The 19,951-nt window shown below is 36.6% G+C and overlaps 1 protein-coding gene and 1 pseudogene across 1 annotated transcript in view; one reads left to right on the top strand and one right to left on the bottom strand.

Moving 5' to 3' along the window:
• The window catches only part of VPS13A (vacuolar protein sorting 13 homolog A), a 265,687-nt gene that overhangs the window by 86,133 nt on the left and 159,603 nt on the right, over positions 1–19,951 (top strand). The window contains exons 24-26 of the mRNA XM_040449254.1: positions 15,702–15,783; positions 17,012–17,166; positions 17,542–17,698. Of these exons, the coding sequence (XP_040305188.1) occupies positions 15,702–15,783; positions 17,012–17,166; positions 17,542–17,698 (394 nt within the window). The remainder of the gene's footprint in view (positions 1–15,701; positions 15,784–17,011; positions 17,167–17,541; positions 17,699–19,951) is intronic.
• On the bottom strand, positions 1,612–2,070 carry LOC121013604 (thymosin beta-4-like; annotated as a pseudogene).

Raw genomic sequence — 19,951 nt, 5'->3', positions numbered from 1 at the left:
AGGAATACTATATGTCAGGTCATCTGTTACTTATGTTCAAACCCTAGGCCACCTCTATATTTCTGTATATTTTTATCTTTAACCCTTATCACAATTCAGCAAGTTAAGTGTTAACAGTCATTATTTTGCCCAGGAAATAGACTCTAGAAAAGCTAAATACTTTGCTAAGATCATAAAGTTTGTAGCCTTTAGCATGCAGAGCCAAACTTTAAATTCAGCTTTCTTTTTTTCTTCCTCTCTTTCTTTAAACAAATCTACAGCCCAACAGCTGGCTTTGTTTTTGCTGTTTTCATGCTGCTTTCGATATAAATGATGTCCTAATCAGTAGAGACTCTATTTTCTGCTTTTTCCAAGTTTCTCAAGAAAGTTGAGTACAAAACACTAGGTCATTTCTAAGAGTTTTAATTTAATTTGAAGTGATTTCATAGGTCAGGTAAAGAAAAGTTTTTTAAGCAAAGAATCACTCCTTCATGGATGCTTGTTTGGCTTGTCTCAGAAAGTTTCAGTCACGAGTCTGAAAGGTCCTAACATCATCTCTTGAAGCTGGATGTTCCTTTCACTTCCTGTAATGGATTTCTTTTTCTTTGTAATTTTTATTTGTTTTGTTAAGGTGTAATTGACTAATGAGATTATACGATCTTTAATGTGTATAGTGTGGTGGTTTAACCTATGTGTGTGTTGTGAAAGCATTTCACCTATATAGTCAGTGAACACATCTATTACCTCACATACTTGTTTTTGGTGAGAACATTAAGTTCTACTCTCTTAGCAGCCTTCTGTTACTCAGTACAGGTTGTCGACAGTAGTCACCATGTTTTACATTTGATCCTCAGCCTTATTCTTCTCAAAGCTGAAAGTTTGTACCCTTTTACTAGCTGTTCCCTATTTCCTCTACCCCTTAGCCTCTGGCAACCACTTCTCTATTCTCTGTTGCCATGAGCCTGACATTTTTGTTGTTAATTCCACATATAAATGATACTTGGCAGTATCTTTCTCCTTCCAGCTTACTTCATTTAGCATACTGCCCTCAGGGTCTATTCATGCTGTCATAATGGCAGGATTCCCTTCCTTCTCTCTCAGAGTTGAATAATGTTACATTACGCACACATCTTGTGTTTATCCATTCATCTGTTTAATGGACACTGGGTAGTTTCCCATATCTTGGCTATTGTGAATAATACCTCAGTGAACATGGAGTGCAGATATCTCTTGGGCATCCTGTTTTCATTTCTTTTGGAAAACTGAGAAAGTGAGATTGCTGGATCACATAGTATTTTGAGGAACCTTCCCACTGTTTCTGTGGTGGCTGCACCAATTTACACTCCTACCAGGAACCAGGAGTTCCTTTTTCTCCACGTCGTCTCCAATACTTCTTACCCATTGTTCTTTTATTCTTTTTTCAGGTTTTAAAGCTGTATTTGCATATTTTACAAAATGTGCATTCCAGTAGTTACAATGATTTAAACAAAATATGGCACTCTGATTAAACTGCATTTTACAGCCTATAGGGCACCCTGGACCAGCTTGGTTTTTACTTTAGATTTCACTTCTGTTCCACCCAGCTTCTTCCTTCACCAACATGGAAGTTCGTTGCATCTCCCTTTCCAGATGGGAGAGGCAGGCGCCTTCATTGTCAGTAGTTCTCCATTCTTTGATGTGAAGAGGGGCAGGATGGTCATTTAAACTTGATCCAACCTCTTTACATCTTAAAAAGTTCAACAGCCACAAGAAGTAAAATAAGGCAATGCTGCTAGAATGTACGGTCCATATTGGCGGCACATGCCTTATTACGATTCACCTGCTTGCTTCTCCTGTTCAGTTGTTTCTTTTGAAGGCAGTGGATTTCTCTCGTATGTTTGTCTTCTTCAGTTTCAGCTTATTGAACTTCTCAATTACTGCCATGCCGGGTTTGTCAGACATAGTTGCAGAGAAAGTGGAGCATGGCCCTCAAGCGAAGTCTGGTCTGTGCAGTAGTGCGTCTTTTTGATGGTAGCCATTCTGACATGTCAGGTGATAACTCATCATGGTTTTGATTTGCACTTCCATTAGTGATGTTGAGCATCTTTTCATGTGTCTGCTGACCATCTGTATGTCTTCTTTGGAAAACTGTCCATTTCTTTCCTCTGCCCATTTTAAAATTGGATTATTTGTTTTGCGGAGTTGAATGAGTTCTTTATATATTTTATATATTAATCCCATATCAGGTATGTTGTTTGCATATATTTTCTCCCATTCAGTTCATTGCCTTTTGTTTGTTGATCATTTCCTTTGCTGTGCAGAAGCTTTTTAATTTGAGCTAGTCCCACATGTTTATTTTCACTTTTGTTGCCTTTGCTTTGGTATCAGATCTAAAAAAATCATTGCCAAGACTGCTATCAAGGAGCTTACCTGCCTGTGTTTTCTTTTAGAAGCTTATGGCTTCAGGTTTTTCATTCAAGTCTTCAATCCATTTTGAGTTGATTTTGTGTATAAGGTAGGAGTCCAGTTTTATTCTTTTGCCTGTGACTGTCCAGTTTTCCCAGCACCATTTGTTGAAAGAAACTGTCCTTTCCTTGTATATTCTTCACTCCTTTTCGAAAAATTGGTCATCAGGCAAAGGTTTACTCCTGGCCTCTCATGTCTGTTGCATTGATCTATGGGTCTGTTTTTATGTTTGTGCTATACTGTTTGGATTACTATAGCTCTGTATAGATTTTGAAATTAGGAAGTATAATGCCTCCAGCTTTGTTCTTCTCAAGATTGCTTTGGCCATTTGGGGTCATACAAATGTGAGCATTATTCTTGTCTATTAGTGTGTAATATGCCTCTGGACTTTTGATGGAGATTGCATTGAATCTGAAGATTGCTTTGAGTAGTGTGAACTTTTTTTTAAGTTGATATATTGATTTATTTTGAGAGAAAGGAAGAGGAGTTGGTGGAGGGGCAGAGAGAGGGAGAGAGAAAGAGAATCCCAAATGGACTCTTTGCTGTGAGTGCAGAGTCCGATGCAGGGTTCAAGCCCAAAACTATGAGACCATAACTTGAGTTGAAACCAAGAGACAGATGTTTAACTGACTGAGCCACCCAGGCGCCCCAGAGTAGTATGAACTTAATATTACTGTTTGCAATCCCTGAGCATGAAATCTTTCCATCTCTTTATATCTTGAGTTTCTTTCATCAGTGTTCTGTAGTTCCCAGTGCACAGATGTTTTCACCTTTTTGTTTATATTTTTTCCTAGGTGTTTTATTCTTTTCGATACTGTTACCAGTGGTAAATCTTGAAATCAGCGTGACATCTGAATTGCTTGTTTTTCCCAGATAGTTCCAACTAGTTCTTAACCTTTTCATGTAACTTTTAGAATCAGCTTTTCAATTTCCACAAGAAAATTCTGCTGGGATTTTGATAGTGGCTTTATTGTACTATCAATTTGAGAAGAATTGGCATTTTAACCATATTGAATCTTTGTATTAGCATGATATATCTTTTCATTTATTTAAGTCTTTAAGTATTTTCATTTTATTCTGTAATTGAAACATACATTTGCTTTACATATTTTGTTATTTTTTGTTCGCCCAGAATTCATGTGTTGAAACCTTAACCCTATTCCCTCAGAATGTGACTATGTTTGTAGATAAGGCCTTCAAAGTGTTAATATGAGGCCATTAGGGTGGGCCTTAATCCATTCGGTTTGGCATATTTATACAAAGTGGAATTTGGGACACAGAAAAGGACATCATGGGTGCATGTGTACAGAGAAAACGCCAAGTGAGACCACAGCAAGAAGATGGACCTCTGGAGAGGGGCAGATGGCAGCGTAGGAGGACGCTGGGCTCTGTCCTGCTGATTGCTCAGATTCCACCCACATCTGCCTGAATAACCCAGAAAACTGCCAGAAGACTAGCAGAACGGACTCTCTGGAGCCAGGCGTAGACGAGAGGCCGACAGAAGAGGGTAGGAAGGGCGGAGAGGCAGTGCGCGCTACACGGACTGGAGGGAGGGTGCCGGGGCGGTGGAGGGGCAGTCCACCTGGCAAGGCAGAGCCCCCGAAGTCTGGCTTGGAAAAGTGGAGGGTTGGGGCTCCGTGAGTTCTGACAGCCCGTGGGACTTAACATCTGGAATGTTAAAAGTCAACAGCTCTGCCCTCAGAGAGCAGGGAGGGCGAGAGGACACTGGGAGGGAGAGGTGTTGAGCCCCGGAAGACAGAGCTCAGCTTGGCGGATAACAAAGGCGCTGGTTAAGCGCCATCTCCCTCTCCCATCCCCCATCCGAAATTCCAAAGGGAACCAGTTCCCGTCACCAAATTTGCTTGTACCGCTCAAACAACCAACGCTGTGCTTCTGTGGATCTATCCCTCCCAAGGGTCTGCTTCCCTCCCGATGCTGCAGGACCCCTCCTGCAGGGGACCACCAGTGGCAAAGTGAGGAAAGCCTACCCCTCCTACCCCTGTGCACCTTGTGGATCCACCTCGGCTAATACTCCAGATCCCATCGAAGCAGCACCACAAGCCTGGCAGTGTGCCAGTAGCCCAGACAGGGGCCACACCACTCCACAGTGAGTCCTGCCCCTGGGAGAGGGGAAGATAAGGTATACACCAGTCTGACTGTGGCCCCAGTGGTGGGCTGGGGGCAGACATCAGGTCTGATTGCGGCCCCGCCCACCAATGCAAGTTACTCCAGACAGCACAGAGGAAGTGCCCTGCAGTTCCGTGCTACCCCAGGGACTATCCAAAATGACGAAACGGAAGAATTCTCCTCAAAAGAAACTCCAAGAAGTAGCGACAGCTAACGAATTGATCAAAACTGATTTAAGCAATATAACGGAATAGGAACTTAGAATAATAGTCATAAAATTAATTGCTGGGCTTGAAAAAAGCATAGAGGACAGCAGAGAATCTGTTGCTACAGAGATCAAGGGACCAAGAAATAGTCATGAGCTAAAAAATGGTGTAAATGAGGTGCAAAGTAAAATGGAGGCAGCCATAGCACGGATCAAAGAGGCAGAGGAGAGAATAGGTGAATTAGAAGATAAAATTATGGAAAAAGAGGAAGCTGAGAAAAAGATAAAAAAATCCAGGAGTATGAGGGGAGAATTAGAGAACTAAATGATGCAATCAAACGGAACAGTATCCATATAATAGGAATTCCAGAAGAGGAAGAGAGAGAGAAAGGGGCTGAAGGTGTACTTGAACAAATCATAGCTGAGAACTTCCCTGATCTGGGGAAGGAAAAAGGCATTGAAATCCAAGAGGCACAGAGAACTCCCTTCAGACATAACTTGAATTGATCTTCTGCATGACCTATCATAGTGAAACTGGCAAACTACAAGGATAAAGAGAAAATTCTGAAAGCAGCTAGGGATAAACAGGCTCTAAATTACAAAGGTAGACTCATAAGAGTAGTGACAGACCTATCTACTAAAACTTGGCAGGGCGGAAAGGACTGGCAGGAAATCTTCAATGTGATGAACAGAAAAAATGTGCAGCCAAGAATCCTTTATCCAGCAAGTCTGTCATTCAGAATAGAAGGAGAGATAAAGGTCTTCCCAAACAAAAACTGAAGGAATTCATCACCACTAAACCAGCCCTACAAGAGATCCTGAGGGGGACTCTGTGAGTGAAATGTTGAAAGGACCACAAAGTACCAGAGACATCACTACAAGCATGAAACCTACAGACATCACAATGACTCTAAACCCGTATCTTTGAATAATAACACTGAATGTAAATGGACTAAATTTACCAACCAAAAGACATAGGGTATCAGAATGGATAAAAAAAAAAAAACAGGACCCATCTATTTGCTGTCTACAGGAGACTCATTTTAGACCTGAGGACACCTTCAGATTGAAAGTGAGGGGATGGAGAACTATCTATCATGCTACTGGAACTCAAAAGAAAGCTGGAGTAGCCATACTTATATCAGACAAACTAGACTTTAAATTAAAGGTTGTAACAAGAGATGAAGAAGGGCATTATATAATAATTGTAGGGTCTATCCATCGGGAAGAGCTAATAATTACAAATGTGCGCCGAATACGGGAGCCCCCAAATATATAAAACAATTAGAAACATGAGCAACCTTATTGATAAGAATGTGGTAATTGCAGGGGACTTTAACACCCCACTTACAACAATGGATAGATCATCTAGACACAGGATCAATAAAGAAACAAGGGCCCTGAATGATACATTGGATCAGATGGACTTGACAGATATATTTAGAACTCTGTATCCCAAAGCAACAGAATATATTTTCTTCTTGAGTGCACATGGAACATTCTCCAAGATAGATCACATACTGGGTCACAAAACAGCCCTTAACAAGTATAGAAGAATTGAGATCATACTACACACGCTTTCAGACCACAATGCTATGAAACTTGAAATCAACCACAGGAAAAAGTCTGGAAAACCTCCAAAAGCATGGAGGTTTCAAGAACACCCTACTAAAGAATGAGTAGGCAAACCAGGCAATTAGAGAAGAAATTTAAAAATGTATGGAAACAAATAAAAATGAAAATACAAGAATCTAAACGCTTTGGGATACAGCAAACGCAGTCCTGAGAGGAAAATACATTGCAATCCAGGCCTAGCACAAGAAACAATAAAAATCCCAAATACAGAATCTAACAGCACACCTAAAAGAAATAGAAGCAGAACAGCAAAGACACCCCAAACCCAGCAAAAGAAGAGAAATAATAAAGATCAGAGCAGAAATAAACAATATAGAATCTAAAAAAACTGTAGAGCAGATCAATGAAACCAAGAGTTGGTTTTTTGAAAAAATAAAATTGATAAACCTCTAGCCAGCATTCTCAAAAAGAAAAGGGAGATGACCCAAATAGATAAAATCATGAATGAAAATGGAATTATTACAACCAGTCCCTCAAAAACACAAGCGATTATCAGGGAATACTATGAAAAATTATATGCCAACAAACTGGACAACCTGGAAGAAATGGAAAAATTCCTAAACACCCACACACTTCCAAAATTCAAATGGGAAGAAATAGAAAACTTGAACAGACACATAACTAGTGAAGGAATTGAGTCAGTTATCAAAAATCTCCCAACATATAAGAGTCCAGGACCAGATGGCTTCCCTGGGGAATTCTACCAGACATTTAAAGCAGAGATAATACCTATCCTTCTCAAGCTGTTCCAAAAAATAGAAAGGGAAGTAAAGCTTCCAGACTCATTCTATGAAGCCAGTATTACTTTGATTCCTAAACCAGAGACCCAGCAAAAAAAAGAGAACTACAGGTGAATATCCCTGATGAATATGGATGCAGAAATTCTCAGTAAGATACTAGCAAATCGAATTCAAGAGCATATATAAAGAACTATTCACCATGATCAAGTGGGATTCATTCCTGGGCTGCAGGGCTGGTTCAACATTTGCAGATCAATCAGTGTGATCCATCACATTAATAAAGGAAAAGAACCATATGATCCTGTCAATCGATGCAGAAAAAGCATTTGACAAAATACAGCATCCTTTCTTAATAAAAACCCTTGAGAAAGTCCGAATAGAAGGAACGTACTTAAACATCATAAAAGCCATTTATGAAAAGCTCACAGCCAATATCATCCTCAATAGGGAAAAACTGAGAGCTTTTTCCCTGAGATCAGGAACACGACAGGGATGCCCACTCTCACCGCTGTTGTTTAACATAGTGTTGGAAGTTCTGGCATCAGCAATGAGACAACAAAAGGAAATCAAAGGCATCAAAATTGGCAAAGATGAAGTCAAGCTTTCCCTTTTCACAGATGACATGATATTATACATGAAAAACCCGATAGACTCCACCAAAAGTCTGCTAGAACTGATACATGAAATCAGCAAAGTTGCAGGATACAAAATTAATGTACAGAAATCAGTTGCATTCTTATACACTAATAGTGAAGCAACAGAAAGACAAACTGATCCCATTCACAACTGTACCAAGAATCATAAAATACCTAGGAATAAACCTAACCAAAGATGTAGAGGATCTGTATGCTGAAAACTATAGAAAGCTTATGAAGGAAATTGAAGAAGATATAAAGAAATGGAAAAACATTCTGTGCTCATGGATTGGAAGAATAAATATTGTTAAAATACTACCAAAGTAATCTACACATTCAATGTAATCCCAGTCAAAATTGCAGCAGCATTTTTCTCGAAGCTAGAACAAGCAATCCTAAAATTTGTGTGGAACCACAAAAGACCCCGAATAGCCAAAGTAATATTGAAGAAGGAAGACCAAAGTGGGAGGCATCACAATCCCAGGCTTTAGCCTCTACTACAAAGCTGTAATCATCAAGACAGCGTGGTATTGCCACAAAAACAGACACGTAAGACCAATGGAATAGAATAGAGACCCCGGAATTGGACCCACAAAAGTATGGCCAACTCATCTTTGACAAAGCAGGAAAGAATATCCAATGGAAAAAAGACAGTCTCTTTGACAAATGGTGCTGGGAGAACTGGACAGCAACATGGAGAAGGTTGAAACTAGACCACTTTCTTAAACCATTCACAAAAATAAACTCAAAATGGATAAAGGACCTGAATATGAGAAAGGAAGCCATCAAAACCCTAGAGGAGAAAACAAGAAAAGACCTCTCTGACCACAGCCGCAGCAATTTCTTACTTGACACATCCCCAAAGGCAAGGGAATTAAAAGCAAAAATGAACTATTGGGACCTCATGAAGATAAAAAGCTTCTGCACAGCAAAGGAAACAGCAAAACTAAAAGGCAACCAATGGAATGGGAAAAGATATTTGCAAAAGACATATCAGACAAAGGGCTAGTATCCAAAATCTATAAAGAACTCACCAAACTCCACACCCGAAAAACAAATAATCCAGTGAAGAAATGGGCAGAAAACATGAATAGACTTCTCTAAAGAAGACATCCAGATGGTCAACAGGCACTTGAAAAGATGCTCAACGTCATTCCTTATCAGGGAAATACAAATCAAAACCACACTGAGATACCACCTCACGCCAGTCAGAGTGGCTAAAGTGAACAAATCAGGAGACTATAGATGCTGGCGAGGATGTGGAGAAACGGGAACCCTCTCGCACTGTTGGTGGGAATGCAAACTGGTGCAGCCACTCTGGAAAACACTGTGGAGGTTCCTCAAAAAGTTAAAAATAGATCTACCCTATGACCCAGCAATAGCACTGCTAGGAATTTACCCAAGGGATACAGGAGTGCTGATGCATAGGGGCACTTGTACCCCAATGTTTATAGCAGCACTTACAACAATAGCCAAATTATGGAAAGAACCTAAATGCCCATCAACTGATGAATGGATAAAGTAATTGTGGTTTATCTACACAATGAGATACTACTTGGCAATGAGAAAGAATGAAATATGTCCTTTTGTAGCAATGTGGTTGGAACTGGAGAGTGTTATGCTAGGTGAAATAAGTCATACAGAGAAAGATAGATACCATATGTCTTCACTCTTACGTGGATTCTGAGAAACTGAACAGAAGACCATGGGGGAAGGGAAGGGGAAAAAAAGGGAGGGAGTGAGGCAAACCATAAGAGACTCTTAAAAACTGAGAATAAACTGAGGGTTGATGGGGGGAGGGAGGGAGGGGAAAGTGGGTGATGGGCATTGAGGAGGGTACCTGTTGGGATGAGCACTGGGTGTTGTATGGAAACCAATTTGACAATAAAGTTCCAAAAAAAAAAAAATACATTGGTAAGCAAACAAAAGAAAATGATGGATGTCTGCAAGCCTAGGAGAGAGGCCTCAGATAAAAAGCAAATTATGCCAACACCTTGATCTTGGACCTGTCAGCTTCCAGAACTGGGATAGAATAAATTTCTGTTAGAACTGTCCATGAAGTCCATGGAATTATGTTATGGCAGCCCTAGCAACCAAACACAGCTTTTGGTACCAGGAATGGAGGTGTTGCGGTAACAAATATGTGGTAGCAGCTTTAGAACTGGATAATGAGTAGAGAGGGAAAAGACTTTTGTGGCAAGGTGATCTTGTTATAAAGTCACAAAGAACATGGCTAAATTGTTTTCTAATGTGGAACTTTTAAGTGATGAACTTGGATATTTAATGGAGATTTCTAAGCAGACTGTTCAAGACATGGTCTTGTCTTTTCCTAATTGCCTATAGTAAAATGCAAGAAAAGAAGTATATTTTTAAGAAGGATTTCTTAAGCAAAATGGAAACCAAAGTTAAAGATTTGGAAAATGCTCAGCCTGTCCTTATTGCAAAATATGGAAAAGCGTGTTACAGAGAGAAAACCCAGGGTGTTGTGCACAAAACACTTGAGAGAAGAATTAAGGTTGTGACTCATGGGTCTAATCCACCATCTCAGCAGAATCCAGGAATGGAAATGGGGCTATACCAGCTGAAGTGTTGCCAGCTTGAACTAAAAAGGGCAGAGTCAGGACAAAATGAAGAAAACTCCTTGCAGTTATGGGATACTAAGGGGCAGGAGAGTAGAGCCAGCTACCTGGGAGCGTGCTTTATTCTTCAAGAAAAGGGGAAAGAATAACCCTGAAGGCTATTCTGAGATCAATAGAGGTGCCACTACCAATCAATCTCAGAAGGCTATTCTGAGATCAGTAGAGGTGCATGTCTTTTGGAGGCTGAACCTCCTCCTGGATTTCTGAGAGTGGGGCCACTTCCTCAGTTTCAGTGGGTCTGGCTGCTACTACCCAGAACCTAGGTGGCAGGAGTATAGTTAGTCTTAGTTTATTAAGTATGGTAATTACTGTAGGTTTTTCCTACATGTTATTTCCCAGGTTGAGGAGGTACTCTTTTATTCCCAGTTAACTGTTTTTTTATGTGTCATGAGTATTTGTAGCATTTTATATAATGCTTTTGCTGCATCTATTGTAATCATACAGTTTTTTCTTCTTTATTCTGTTAATATGATGAATTACATTGATTGTTGAATGTTAAACTAGCCTTGCATTCCTTTTTTTTTTTTTTTTTAAACTTTATTTTTTTTGAGACACAGAGACCTGGTGTGAGCAGGGGAGGGGCAGAGAGAGAAGGAGACACAGAATCCGAAGCAGACTCCAGGCTCTGAGCTGTTAGCACAGAGCCTAATGCAGGGCTCGAACCCATGAACCATGAGACCATGACCTGAGCCGAAGTCAGATGCTCAACCGACTGAGCTACCCAGATGCCCCTAGCCTTGTATTCCTAACACAAACCTTGTTTGTTCATGATATATTATCCTTTTATATTGTTGGATTTATTGGCTAATTTTTTGTTGAGGATTTTTGTATTTATGTTCACACAGGATACTGGTTTATACTTTTTTCTTGTTACGTGTTTACTCATGATATCAGGGAAAGGCTAGCCTCATAAAATGAATTGGAAAATGTTTCCCCCTTCTCTGTTTGATGAGATTATTTGTAAAGAGTTGATACTATTTCTATCTTATAGAAGTTGGAATTTACCAGTGAAGCCATCTGTGCCTGGAATATATTGAAAGATTTTCAGACTGTATTTAATTTTTACAGGACTGTTTACAGTATCAGTTTGTTCTTGCATGAGCTTTATAAGATTAAGTATGTTAAGGAATTTGTTCCTTTTATCCAAGGTGTTGAATATGTAGAAATACAGTTGTTCCCAACATTTCCGTATCCTTCAGATAACTTTAGGATCCATAATGATATCTCCTATTCATTTATTATGTTGCACTTTCAGGTCTAGAATTTATGTTTGAGTTCTTTTTACAATCTGTCTCTTCATTGGTGTTTTCTGTTTGTTGTGACATCATTATTCTGGTTTCCTTTAGCTCTTTCTCCATGGTTCTTACCAGCTTTCTGAGCATATTTGAGACATTAAGAAAATTTTTTTCTTTTATAGTAAGCCCAGTGCCTTGCTTCCTCCTGAACTGTGTCTGCTAATTTCATCTGTGCATGGGCCAGGCTTCCTTGATTCCTTGCATAGATTAAACTGTCCTGCTATTGTAATCAGACAAAGGAAGTATAAGAAATTAAAACTACAGACATGTATATTCATTAACATAGATGCAAAAATCCTTAAGAAATATTACAGTGAAATAGTATGATATGTAAGAAGGATAATACACTATAACCAAATGCATTTACCTTATGAATGCAAAATGGTTTACCAGTCAATTCTGTTAATTATATTCATGGAATAAAGGAGGAAAAGTATATGATCTCAGTAGAAGAGAAAAAATTTCTCACAAAATCCACAGTTATTGATGATAAAAATTCTTAAGTGGGGAATAAAAGAGGGTCTCTTCAACCTGGTGTAAGGGACATCTAGGAAAAACCTATAGGTATTATCATACTTAATTTGAAAAACACTGAATGCTTTCCCTGTAAGGTACAGAATAGTTCAAGAAATGCCTTTTCTCATCACTTCTATTCAGGTTCATAGTGTGAATACTCTAGCTTCTGCAACAAAACAAGAAAAATAAAGACAAGATTGGAAAGAAAAAGTAAAACTAGCTTTATTTGCAGATGAAATGATGAGTCATGCAGAAAGTCCTAAGGAATGTAGAAAACTACCATTAGTAACAGTAAGCAAGGTTCATAAGTTTGCAAGATACATTGTCAATGTAAATAGTCATTTCTAAAAATGAAATGAAAATTATTCCATTCATAACATTAAAAAGGCTAAATTCTTAAAAAACTTTTAAGTTTATTTTGAGAGTTTATTTATTTTGAGTTATTTATTAATTATACATCAAATGTCGGACACCGGGGGTGCCTGGGTGGCTCGGTCACTTAAGCATTTAACTCTTGATTTGTGCTCAGGTCATGATCTCATGGTTGAGATTGAGCCCCACATGGGGCTCCATGCTAACAGTGTAGAGCCTGCTTGGGATTTACTCTCTCCCCGTCTCTCTCTTTGCTCCTTCCCTGCTTGCGTGTGCTCTTTCTCATAATAAATAAATAAACATTGGGGAAAAAAAAGAGTTGGACACTGAACCGACTGAGCCACCTAGGTGCCCCACAGAAAAATTTAACAAAAGAAGTACAAGACCTGTAAACCTAAAACTGCAAAACATTTCTGAAAAAAAAAAATTAAAACCTAAACAGTAGAATGATAGGCATAGTCAAGGATTGGAGGCCTGACCTTGTTAAGATGGCAGTTCTCTCCAAACTTAGAGATTTCTCATAACCTCAATCAGAATACCAGATATCTCTTCCAGAAATTAACAAGCTAATTATAAAGTATATGTGGAATGTAAAGGGCACATATTAGCCAAAACAATTTTATTTACTCTTATTTTTAATTTTAACTCCAGTATAGTTAACATACAGCATTATATTTGTTCTGGTGTAAAATTCAGTGATTCAACACTAGTGCTCATCAAGATATGTGTACTCTTAACCTCCTTCACCTGTTTCCCCCATCCCCATTCCCCCGCTTTAACCATCTGTTTGTTCTCTGTAGGTAAGAGTCTGCTGTTTGGTTTGTCTTGTTTTTCCTTTGTACATTTGTTTCTTAAATTCCACATGTGAGTGAAATCATTTGGTATTTGTCTTTTTCTGGCTTATTTCACTTAGCACTATACTCTCTAGATCTAGTCATGTTGCTACAAATGGCAAGATTTCATTCTTTTTTTATGGTTTAATAATATTGCACTGCATATATATACCACAGGGCTGCTTCCATAATTTTAGCCAAAACAATTTTTGGATCAGAATAATGTTGAGGTTTTTTAATGCTTGATTTCAAGGATTATTTTATAGCTACTTTATTAAACAAAGTGTCATTTTCATATGAGAATAGACCTACAGATCAATGAAGGAGAATAATGTTTGGACATAAATCCACAATATAATCCACAGTTAATATATGTTTGATTTCATACAAAGATGCCAACCTAATAAATAAGTAAGGGGAAATATGGTAGACATTTCAATAAATGGTTTTGAAATAACTAATTTCCAAGTGGGAAAGAAAATAATGTACATGGGATTTAATGTGAAATGGAACATTGACATAAATGTAAATGCCCAAAGGTATTGAGTTTGTTTAGCATATAAGAGAAAGTCTTTTAAGTGTTTATGGGAGGTGAAGATATCTTGGGATAAAAAGTGCAAATAAGAAAAATAAATTGATGAAAATTAAAATGTTCTACTTTTTGAAAGACAGCTGTTAAAAATGAAAAAGGTAAGCCGTGGAATTGAGAAAAATATTTGTAACACATATAATGTACATAATACTTCATCTAAAATATATAGGGAGATGAACAGCCCATAAAAAATGAGCAGAAACGTGAAAAATTAAACGTGTTTAATTTTATTACTCATCAGGAAAATGCAAAACAAAGCCATTTGATCATTAATATAGATGTAAAAAATTTCAGAACATTCAGAATTGAAATTAGGACTGCATAGTTGTTGCTTTTGGGGGTAGTGATTCATGCCTAATTCTTGTGAGGAGCATGATGGAAGTTTCTGCATGATTGTAATGTTTTATTCCTGGATGTGAATTTTGGGTGCATGGATGTGTTTTCTTTATGAAAACTTAACCTTATATAGTACTTAGTTATATACTCCTCAGGAGTAGGATGTGTTTCAATAAAAATGTTTTCCCCAGATGAATAGGATTCAGAGAAAAACAAACCAATTCATGAACCTGTGATATGATATATAACTATAACTCATTTTTGAAATTCTAATTAAAACTATGGTGAAATTTCCAGGAAGATTGCCAAAATTTTAAATGTTTGAAAACACTAAGAATTTGTGAGGCCACGGAGCCATACCAAATCTAACCTGCTGATGTTAGTTTCATGTGTCACAACTACTTGTGAAAACAAATTGGTAACACTTAGTAAAGTGAATATATGCAGTTCTACTCTTTGATATATACACCGTGGAAAATCTTATACATGAGCATCTGGAGGCATGTTCAAGGAGGCTCATGGTGGCACTGTGAGTAAAAGCAAAAAATCTATAAACAGTACACATATATATCAACAGTGTAGTGGACAATTAAGTAGTCATTTATCAGTGTAATATAGTATAGCAGTGAGAATGAATGAACTACCAATATGGATAAAATTTAAAGATTGTTTTGAAGAATGTCACAGGAACATATGTGATATTATTTCCTTTTCGTACAGTTTAGAAAGAAGTTGATAAACAGTGTTATATTTAGAGAATCTTTCATAGAAGGTTGAAAACAAGTAACTAAAAGTGAAATCATGATCAGTTGTAGGGAACATAATCAAGGAGGATCACAAAAGATGCTTCTGTAGTACCGCTTAATTTTTTGGCCAGGGTAGAAGATTCAGGGATGTCTTTTATTGTTATTTTTATTAAATTGTATTATATGTTTTTGTGTGCTGTATTTCTCATAGCAGTAAAAAAGCCAATTTAATGATCTTTCAAAAATTTAAAACTGCAAGTTTCTCAACTCGGTAGGTTTAAAATATGAAGAACGGTTTTTTTCCCATGTATGTTCTGATATGTATATTTAGTGATAGGTTGAATTAACATTGTATCTAAGAACTTTTTCTACTCAAAGCCTGTCAACAAGAAAATTAATGTAATAGTTCGACCGTTTATATTTAGCCTTGAAATTGTAAAACCACATCTTTAAACCAAATTTTATTATTTACTTTTCTAATTCAGACTAGGTTTTTTTCCTTAATTAATTCGAAGGGAGATTTATTTATTTATTTAGGTAAAAATTGTCTTAGGACTTTGAATAAAAATCTTTGTGCTAATTAACAGTGAATTACTTTTCTTCCAGATTCAAAGGTCGACTTCTTTGGGAACATCACAGATTTCACAGAAAGTGCTTCCTCTCCTGGAACTTCCATATGTCGAAGATGGTAAAATGCAACCGCTTTAGGAAGTTTTTCTTATTAAAATGTGTTAGGAATATAATTTTCATTTGAGACCATATTAAAAATTTCAAACATTAGCAGATATTTATGTATTTTTTGGAAATTTCACTAAAATTCCTTTAAACACTAGAACTTGGGTGTTCCTTAAAGTTGCTTTTGCCGTGGGGTTTTTTGGTATGTAAAATTTAAACTTGTAATCTCAAAGTCTACTAGTAAGTTAATCTTTTTATCCTCCTTTGAGCTAGGAGCCCTAGTGAAGCTGTTGATACCTAATTTATGATATTACTTAATTATTTAGAGAGTTTTGTTATAGTAAAATTTTAGTTTTATATTTTCCTTTTTTGTTACTAAACAAAAAAATCAAGACTTAATACCTACTACATTCACATATGAAAACTGGTAAATATATTGATAACAGATATCTGCTTTTTCTTGGCCACATTGGAAAGAAAAGCAAATGTATTTCTCTGTTTTTAAGGCTTTAAAAGTTGCTAAATGGTAAGTAACTGAAGTTGCCGTTTTAATCCTTGGTTTTCTAAAAGAATGTTTTTCTTTGTGGTAAATGGGGCAGGGAGGAGCTATTTTTGAGATATTCTGCCCTAAATTCAGTCTTGGGTTGTTCGGGACATACTTCAGGTGGTTTTAGTTTTCTTTGAATCTTCTTTTAATAGTTTTACTAGTTTTGGAGTTGTTTTTAATGGCAAATTGTAGAAATTTTTTATCATATATATGTGTCCACACACACATACACACACACACATATGAATTCAGTAGTGATTGATTTCAGTTTCTTCATCCAAATCTCAGGGCCTGCTGTGTGCTTTTAATATTGTAGATTTTATAACTAAGTCCTGTTTCATTATCCAGATATAGTGAGCATCTTAGTGTGTTTGTTTGAAAATTCATTATGTGTGTAATCATTGGCATTTGCTATAAAATTTTCTTTTGAAATTTTTACATAGACTAATAACTTTAAAAGGTGATGTTCGTTAAGCTAAAGATGAATTTTATATTTTCTGTACTTTTTTTGGTCAAAAATGGTATTCTTTCAGACAAAATCTCTATGTTCTTTACATTCAGTTTTTGATGTTTAGATCCTGGAACATTTAGACCCTTAACATATTAGCATTCATATTTATTTCAATAAATTATAAAAATGTTGCTAAATCAATCATTTTGATTATTGACTTAAATAGCGTTCTGTAATTTTTAGATTCAGAGGAAGAATTTTTTGACGCACTGTGTAGTCCCTTGGAAGAGCCTCCTCAGTCTCCCACTGGAGTTAAAAGTTGTCAACAGAAAAAGTTTCAAAAGCCAGATTATACAAAAAATATGATTCAGTATAAAATAAGATTTGAAGTGCCAGAGGTATGTACATGGTAAAATTAACATGGCTTATTTAAGTTCGTCATTTCTGCTGTTCACATATTACTAATATGCATTCTGTTTTCATCCTACGTAAGCTGAATCCAGATGTTGCTATGTGACTTTCCCTTCACTTTTTTTGAAGATAATTTTCCTAATCAAAAGTTAGGGGTGTAGATTAGATATTATGGTTATCAGTGTACATTTATTAAAGATAATTATTTGTATAGCATAAGTTTGTATATGTGTATGTAAAATCTCCCCTGAAATTTAACTATATATCATGTATATACCTTACATATTCATATATAATCACCATCGACATAAACAGTTTTTTGTTTTAGGTGGTGGTAGTTCCCTTTTTTCTTTCTTCTCCAGGTTTTGATTCAGTTTTATCACCTTGTTGGAGATTGTGAACTACCTGTGGTAGAAATTGATGTTTTAGGACTGGGCACAGATGTTGAGCTTAGAACATTTGATTTGAAAGCAAATGCCTTTTTGAAAGAGTTCTGCTTAAAATGCCCAGAATACTTTGGTAAGTGTCTCATTTTTTTAAAATAAATAAATTAACTTTATTGTTTGACTCCCTACTGGAGAGTTTTAAATTCTCTAGGCTTTAAATCAGTATGTTTGTTAAAATATTCTCCAAGAAATACTATGTTATGAGTTGGTCTTCAGTTTTTATCTTGTACTTGGGAATCTAGAGAGGTCGATCAAAGAGAAAATGAAGATAATTTTTTTTCATTAAGGAAAATAAAATAGTCCTGGTTTAATTTTAAATCTACCTAATCTACCTACTACAATGCTGAATTAATTTCCTGTTGGTAATGTAACAGTTTACCAAAGACTTAGTGTCTTACAACAGAATTTTATTATCTTAAAATTCTATTAATCAGAAGTCTGACATAAGTCTCAACAGGTAAAAATCAGGGTGCCAATAGGAGTTCCTTTTTGGAGGCTCTAGGGGAGGATACATTTCCTTGCTCATTCGGTTGTTGGCAAAATTCGTTTCTATGTGGTTTAAATATGTTTCCTTCTGCCTATTAGGTGAGGGCTAGCCTCAACCTCCTGTGGGCCTCTCTAGTACATGCACATAGTTCCCTATATTTCAGAACCAGAGCAGGGTGGTAGATCGTTCTCATGTTGTCGTGTCTATAGCTTCAGTCCAGGATAATGTTCTCTTTACCTTAATCACCTTTGCAGAGTCTTTATTGCTGTATAAGGTAATGTATTCTCAGGTTTTAGGGAAACATAGCATGGACATCCTTGGGCAGCAGGACATAGCATTATTTTGTGTAAGATAAACATTTTATTTCCAGAATCCTAATGGATAAATTATATAATACATTGGATATTTCCATTTATTGTCTTAGACATTTAAGAGAGGGTGTTATATATATTTCTTCCTTTACATTTTTAGGTTTATTTTTGTAAGATAATTCTCAATGGTTGATGGAATGATTAAGGAAAATGATTTATTTCCATTGTGAGTGCCTTTTATTTATTTTTCTTGTGTAATTGCTCTGGCTAGGACTTCTAGTACTATATTGAATAAAGGTGATTAGAGTGGACATCCTTGTCTTGTTCCTGATTTTAGAGTAAAAGCTTTCAGCTTTCCATCATTAAATATGTTAGCTGTGGGCTTATTATATGTGGTCCTTATTATGTTGAGGTATGTTCTCTCTATACTCACTTTGTTGAAAGTTTTTATATAAATTTTGTCAAATGCTTTTCTTCATTCATTGAGATCATATGATTTTTCTCCTTCATTTTGTTAATGTGGTATATCACATTGACGGATTTCTGGATTTTGAACCATCCTTGGAATAAATCCTACTTGATTATTGTGTAAGATCCTTTTAATGTATTGTTGAATTTGCTTGTACTTTGTTGAGGATCTTTGCATCTATGTTCATCTAAAATATTGGCCTGTAATAATATTTTCTTGTGGTAAATTTGTCTGGATTTGTTGCCAGGGCAATGCTAGACTTGTAAAAGGAGTTTGGAAGTGTTTCCTCCTATTTCTTTTGACGTGTTTCTTCAGAAAGATTAGTATTAATACTTTGTTTAATGTTTGGTAATATTCATCTGTTAAGCTGTCTGGTTTGTTCGGAGGTTTTTTTTGTTTTCTAATGTTTATTTATTTATTTTGAGAGAGAGCATGTGTGCATGTGGGGGGAAGGGCAGAGGGGGGGGAGAGAAAGAATCCCAAGCAGGCTCCACACTGTCAGCACAGAGCCGAATGCAGGGCTTGATCCCATGAACTGTGAGATCATGATCTGAGCTGAAATCAAGAATTGGATGCTTAACTGACAGAGCCACCAGGCAACCCTGTTTAGAGGTTATTGATTAATGATTCCGTTTTTTGTTTTTTTGTGTTTGCAAGTAATTGGTCTTAGTATTTTCTGTTTCTTCATTATTAAGTATAGGAAGTTCTATTAAGTCTCTGAGTTTATTTCTTTTCAGATGTCCAATTGTTAGTGTTAGGGTTTTTCTTAGTAGTCTCTTATGATCCTTTGTATTTCTTTGGTTATCATTTATTTGTCATGTCTCCTTTTTCATCTCTGATTTTATTTGAGCCCTCTCTCTTTTTTTTTTTTTTTAAGAAACCAGCACTTAGTTTTATTGATCCTTTCAGTTGTTTTTTTAAGTCTCTATTTTCTTTATTTCTGCTCTTTTATTTCCTTCTAATTTGGGGTTTCATTTGTTCTTCATCTGGTTCCTTGAGGTGTAAAGTTAGATTGTTTATTTGAATATTTTCTTGTTTCTGAAGGTTTTTGCTGTGCTC

This window comes from Herpailurus yagouaroundi, unplaced genomic scaffold (genome assembly GCF_014898765.1).
Source record: "Herpailurus yagouaroundi ecotype Mexico unplaced genomic scaffold, PumYag 199, whole genome shotgun sequence".
Taxonomy (NCBI): Eukaryota; Metazoa; Chordata; class Mammalia; order Carnivora; family Felidae; genus Herpailurus; species Herpailurus yagouaroundi.
Note: the sequence above shows the minus strand (reverse complement) of the source record. Positions and strands in the feature narration are given on the sequence as shown.